Source organism: Nicotiana attenuata, unplaced genomic scaffold, assembly GCF_001879085.1.
Source record: "Nicotiana attenuata strain UT unplaced genomic scaffold, NIATTr2, whole genome shotgun sequence".
Lineage (NCBI taxonomy): Eukaryota > Viridiplantae > Streptophyta > Magnoliopsida > Solanales > Solanaceae > Nicotiana > Nicotiana attenuata.
This window is the reverse complement of record NW_017670925.1, coordinates 119,959-125,956: the sequence shown is the minus strand read 5'-3', so window position 1 is coordinate 125,956 and position 5,998 is coordinate 119,959. Positions and strand designations below refer to the sequence as shown.

The window sequence follows — 5,998 nt, the reverse complement described above, 5'->3', positions numbered from 1 at the left end:
TAAACCAAGTGTTGCTATCTTCCACCATGTATCAAGTAACACTACCTATCAATGGTAGGCTAGAAACCTGTATTTTAGCCATAGTATTGCACTCTAATTACTGTAATTTACGTGCGTTTGAGCTTAAATAATAGTAGCGAATTACACTTATTACGTATCTATGCCTTGCAGGAAACGATTATGAGCTATTAAGGTAATTTGGAGCTAAATTAAATAAGTTGGAGCTCTGAAGTCTGAGTAGAAGCCCAAACAATTAAGTCGGAATCAAGTTCGGTGGTCGAGGACCAAGTCCGGATGTCAAAAAGTGGACAAAACTATTTACTCTGAGAAAATCTCACAGTCGCGCGGCATGGGGCGCGGGGAGGCGCGGTGCGACAATGTAAAATAGGCTCTGACAGGCTTTTGTATGGTCTCTAAATTTCCTCACAAGCGCGGCGCGGGTGTACAAAATTGTCAGAGTAATTTCATATTTCGGCTAGGAAAGGGTAGCCGGGCTTGTTTCTACATGGTATAAATACACCAAAAATACGATTTTTGGAGGACTTTTGACCTAGGAAAGATTGGAGAACCAACCAAGGAAAGAATACTCAAGAGTTCATCAAGATTTCAATCAACAAACGGTGCAATACGGGAGTTTGTATCGAATCATTAGCATTGATGTTTTCTTTGTTTTAAAACCTTATTGAGATGACTTTTTCCATTTCTATGGAGTAAATTCCATTAGGGCATTGACAGATACAATGCTTTGATAACTTGATTAGTGATTCGATTCTTGATAATTGTTGGAATTAATTGATGGAGTTTTAATTTGTATTGTGGAGTTATTTATTATTTTGCTTAATCGAAAGAGGAGTTTGATATTGAATTTCTTTACATCTTATGCTCTAGTTTAAATTCGTGATTCAAATAGGTAATCGAAAGAACCTCTTGAATTGTTAATCAAACTAGAAAATAAGGAAATATTTGTGAGAAGTTACCCTTTAGATCATACCCATCATTTTATTGTTGCAATTATTTACCGTGCTTCAATTGGATTAATTATTAAATTTAATATTTAATCGAAAGAGGAACATGAACTTCAAGTGTAATCTGATTATCCGTTGAATTCGTGAGAATCAACAGTATTATAAAGTGAACTAACTCAAGAATTGGGTCCCGAGTCAATTATCTTGCACCTATCTAGTCAATTACCCTTATTTCTCGCATTGATATTTCTTCGCTGCTCATCTGCTGTCTTTGGTGATCAATTGTTAATTGCTTAATTTTTAGTAGTTAATCATAGTAATAGTCATCAAATCAAGTGTTAATTTTCCTCGATAGTAATCAATTGAAGATTATTCAAACACTAATTAAATCTAATCCCTGTGGAGACGATAATCAATCTATACTATCTTTGACTAGCGAGCAATAATTTTGTGTTGTGTTTTGTCGTCGTTGTCGGGGATTGGCAATCAATAGTGTTTTAAAATAGTTTTTAGTACTAATTCACGATCCAATTTTTACTTTAGTTTATTCACGTTTCTCACTTGTGTGCAGGATACAGATTTGATTATTCGGGTGTATGACTCAATCTTCTTCAAAGGAAGTGATACCCTACGAACCAGAGTTGGAGAAACACCTGCGACAACTGAGAAAAGAAAGAGAATTAACAAAAAATTTCTTAGGTCATACTTCAACTCAAGATAACATGGCAAATAAAGAGATTGATAGAGTAGACTTAGCTGCAAGAGAGGCAACACAACAAAAAGCTGTATGGATAGCAGCTGAAGCAACCCGGAGAGTTGCTGAGGAGACTGTCGAAGATGGTGGGGGTCGAAGATTCAATCTAAACTGACCCTTGGTTGAAGACAAGTTCGAGAATGCAGCACCCAAGGCCTGGAAGATCATTGGGTGACTATGCCAGACAAGTCTATAATCAAGAACTGTTAAGTGTCAGACCTCCACCCATAGTAGCAAACAACTTCGAGTTGAAGCAAGGCTTGCTTCAAACCATCCAAAACAACTGCATCTTCAGAGAAAATGTGAATGAAGATCCAAATACTCACTTGATGGACTTTGAAGATATCATGAACACCTTCCAGTATAATGGAGTATCAAAAGATGCGGTCTACTTAAGGGCATTCCCCTTTTCATTGAAAGATGATGCGAAGCACTGGCTTCGTAGCTTACCCACATGGTCGATTAGGACATGGGAAGATATGACCAAAATGTTTCTTGACAAGTAATTCTCAGCTGCAAAAATAGGGAAATTTAGATGGGAAATCCATAATTTTCGCCAGAAGGAGACAGAAACGGTTTTTGAAGCTTGGGAAAGATTCAAGGAGATAGTTAGAAAGTGTCAGCACAATGGAATTGATTTGTGAATGCAACTCCAGGATTTTTGGGATGGATTGACACCTTCCTCGCAACGAACTCTGAATACTGCATATGGAGGTCCACTAATGAAGAAAACTCCAGAAGAGGTTATCTTAACCCTGGATGAATTATCTGAGGATGCTAACCAGTGGCTTGTTGAGAGTAATGATAGAAGAAAATCAGTTGGGGTTCACCAGCTAGACACTATGTCCAAGGAGATAAGAAAGCTGACATTGGCCAAGGTACAGAGTGAGCCGCAAGCATCATGTGACTTTTGTGAAATGGGACACCCTACACATGAATGTCAAGCTTAAGCTGAGGAAGTCAATGATGTGGGGAATTATAATAGAGGAAACTACTATAATGCTATGGGTCAAAGACATCCACATTTTTTATGGAGTTCACATAGTGAGAGTTTGAACTCATGGTAGAAAAATAATCCTAGACCCTAGGGTCAAGGACCACCAGGTTTTCAGAACCAGTAGAGGCAGCAATACTAGCCACAACAGTCCAAATTAGTCTAGTATGGAAGATCTCATGAAGGCATTCATCAACAAAACAGCTGAAAGAATTGAGACTCAAGGGAACGACTATCCGGAATTTAGAAAGGCACATGGGATAAATTGCAAATTTGTTATCTGAGAGGGCTCCTGGAACTCTACCCCCTGACACTGGAAAGATCCCAAAGGAAACAAGTAAAGCTGTACCTCTCAGTAGTGGAAAAATATTAGCTGACCCAGTGGTGAAAGCTAGACCCGAGGTGGTGAACAAGAAGGCTGAAACACCGGAATAGAAAAAGAGTAAAGAGAAGAAAGGCCAGAGTAGCGGGGTACAAAAGGAGATTGAATAAAGTAGACATATGTCAACTCTACCATTCCCTCAAAAGATAAAGCGGGAAAAACTTGACAAATATTTTGGGCAGTTCTTGGAGATGCTCAAGCAACTTTATGTGAACATTCCCTTCACGGAGGTACTCACTCAGATGCCTCCTTATGCAAAGTTCTTGAAGGAAATCCTGTCTAGCAAGAGAAAATTGGAGGAGACAACAATGGTCAAGCTGAATGCTCACTGCAGTGCCATATTGCAAAATAAAATTTCCCAAAAGTGTACGGACCCAAGAAGCTTCACCATACCATGCTCGTTGGGGAGTGAGAAATTCGATAAGGCCCTCTGTGATGCTGGTACGTCTATAAATCTAATGCATTTGTCTGTATTCAGGAAACTGGAAGGTGAGCTTGGAGTGATCAAATCAATACCAGTGTCCCTACAACCGGATGACCAGATTAGCATTTTGCCTGAGGGAATCATTGAGGATATTCTAATACGGGTGGACAAGTTTGTATTCCCCGTAGACTTTATTATGGTGGATATGGAGGTGAACAAGGAGGTGCCTCTAATTCTAGGGAGGCCATTTTTATGACATGCAGAGCTATCCTTGATATCTACGAGGGGCAGCTTATGCTCAGAGTGGGCAATGAGAAAGTTGTGGTCCAAATGAAGAGGATGATGAAATACTAGTGATGAGACGTCTACCTACTCGTGCTTCAGATAGATGTTGTTGGGGAATTGGCTGAAAAATACAAGTTTGACAAGCTTGTGGGGGATATTCTAGAGAGGTGTATTACTCAATCTAGCACAGTGGAGGATGAAGATCCTGAAATAAAGAAAGAAGCTGAAGCTCTTGAAATTGAGGATTAAGTGGTTGATGAGGAGGAACTAAAAGAGGGGGCTTCTAAGCCTAGTGTGGAATTGAAAGTCCTCCCTACTCACTTGAAATGTGTTTCTTGAAACTAACAATTTTCCTATGATTATTTCTGCTTACTTGACAGGTACACAAGAGAAAAAGCTGGTAGAGCTGGTGAAAAAGTACGAGAAGGCCATTGGCTGGAGTATAGTTGATATTCAAGGAATCAGTCCAGTCATTTGCATGCACAAAATTCTACTGGAAGAAAATTGCAAGCCAGTGGTGTAGCCCCAACAAAAGTTGAACAAAAATTTGGAGGAGGTAGTGCACAAGGAGATCATCAAATTGCTAGATGCAGGAGTGATTTTCCCCACCTTTGATAGCTAGTGGATTAGTCTAGTGCAGGTTGTACCTAAGAAGAGGGGCATGACAGTAGGGAAGAATGAAGACAATGAATTGATCCCCACAAGAACAGTCACTAAGTGGAGAATGTGCATTGATTCTAGAAGGCTGAATGATGCAACAAGGAAGGACCACTTCCCACTTCCCTTTATTGATCAAATGCTTGAGAAAGTGGCTGGACATGGATGCTATTGCTTCTTGGATGGGTAATCAAGATACAATCAGATACCCATTGCCCCAAAAGATATTAAGAAGACCCACATGTGAGTCAGGTATTTTTGCTTACAGGAGGATGCCATTTGGGTTGTGTAATGCACTTGCCACTTTTCAGGGATGCATGATGTCTATATTCTCCGATTTAAACTGGAAGTGTCTAGAGGTATTCATAGATGATTTCACCCTCTTTGGTGATGACTTTGAGGATTACTTGAAGAATTTGGAGATCGTGCTTGAATGTTGTGAAGCCACTCACTTGGTTCTTAACCGGGAGAAGTGCCACTTCATGGTAAAAGAGGGAATTATCCTGGGCCACAAAGTGACTACACATGCATTGAAGTTGATAGAGGTAAAGTTGATGTAATTTCTAGGCTCCCTCCACCGACTTCTGTCAAAAGCATAAGGAGTTTCTTAGGACATATCGGGTTCTATAGGAGGTTCACCAGAAACTTTTCCGGCATTACTAAGCCATCGACTGCATTGCTAGCGAAAGATGTCAAGTTTATTTTCAGTGGAGTGCTTAAGATCATTCGAATTGATAAAGAAAAAGCTTATGAGTGCTCCTATTATGGTGAAACTTGATTGGAGCCAGCCATTTGAGATAATATGTGATTCCAGCGATGTAGTTGTGGGGGCAGTTCTGGGGCAAAGAAAAGATAAGATGATTAGGCCCATTTACTATGCATGCAGGACGTTGAATGATGCTCAAGTCAACTATGCCACTTCTGAGAAAGAGATTTTTGATGTGGTCTTTGCTTTTGACAAGTTTAGATCATATATGGTGGGGAGTAAAGTGATTGTACACAGTGATCACTCAGCCTTGAAATACCTATTGAGTAAGAAAGAGCCCAAGCCGCATCTGATGTGGTGGGTGCTGTTGCTCCAAGAGTTTGACTCGGAGATCAAAGATAGAAAGGGCATAGAAAATCAAGCCGTATATCATATATCTCGACTTGAGAGACCTCCGGTTGAAACAGTTGAAATAAGGGAAGAGTTCACTGATGAGCAGATTTTCTCCATTGTTGCGGTCTTCGATAGGCCGCCTTGGTATGGTGATGTAGCTAATTTTTTGGCTAGTGGATGGTTGCCTCGCGAACTCTCTCATGATCAAAGAGGGAAGCTTCAAGGGGAGGTGAAAAGTTATTTTTGGAATGATCCTTTCTTGTTCAAACTGTGTGCAGACAGTGTGATTCGAAAGTGTATGCCTGAAAGAGAGATGTCAACGATTCTTTCTCATTGCCATGATGGAGCAGCTGGAGGAAACTATGGTGGAAATCGCACTGCAGCAAAGGTCATGGAATCCAGTTTCTATAGGCATACTTGGTAAAAAGATGCACGGGT

At 40.2% G+C, this 5,998-nt stretch overlaps 1 protein-coding gene across 1 annotated transcript; it reads left to right on the top strand.

Annotated features, from left to right (window-relative positions):
- Nucleotides 1–3,214: 3,214 nt before the first annotated feature.
- On the top strand, nt 3,215–4,053 carry LOC109244523. Its single transcript, XM_019411626.1, has 2 exons — nt 3,215–3,742; nt 3,904–4,053. Exons 1-2 carry the CDS (start codon nt 3,215–3,217, stop codon nt 4,051–4,053), a joined length of 678 nt encoding a protein of 225 aa, XP_019267171.1.
- The last annotated feature ends 1,945 nt before the right edge of the window (nt 4,054–5,998 follow it).

Bases quoted from the DNA above. Each gene is read 5' to 3' on its own strand.
- LOC109244523 (XM_019411626.1), top strand. From the start codon at position 3,215: ATGTCAACTCTACCATTCCCTCAAAAGATAAAGCGGGAAAAACTTGAC. The intron at 3,743-3,903 runs GTGCCTCTAATT...CTCGTGCTTCAG, and splicing joins ATATGGAGGTGAACAAGGAG to ATAGATGTTGTTGGGGAATT.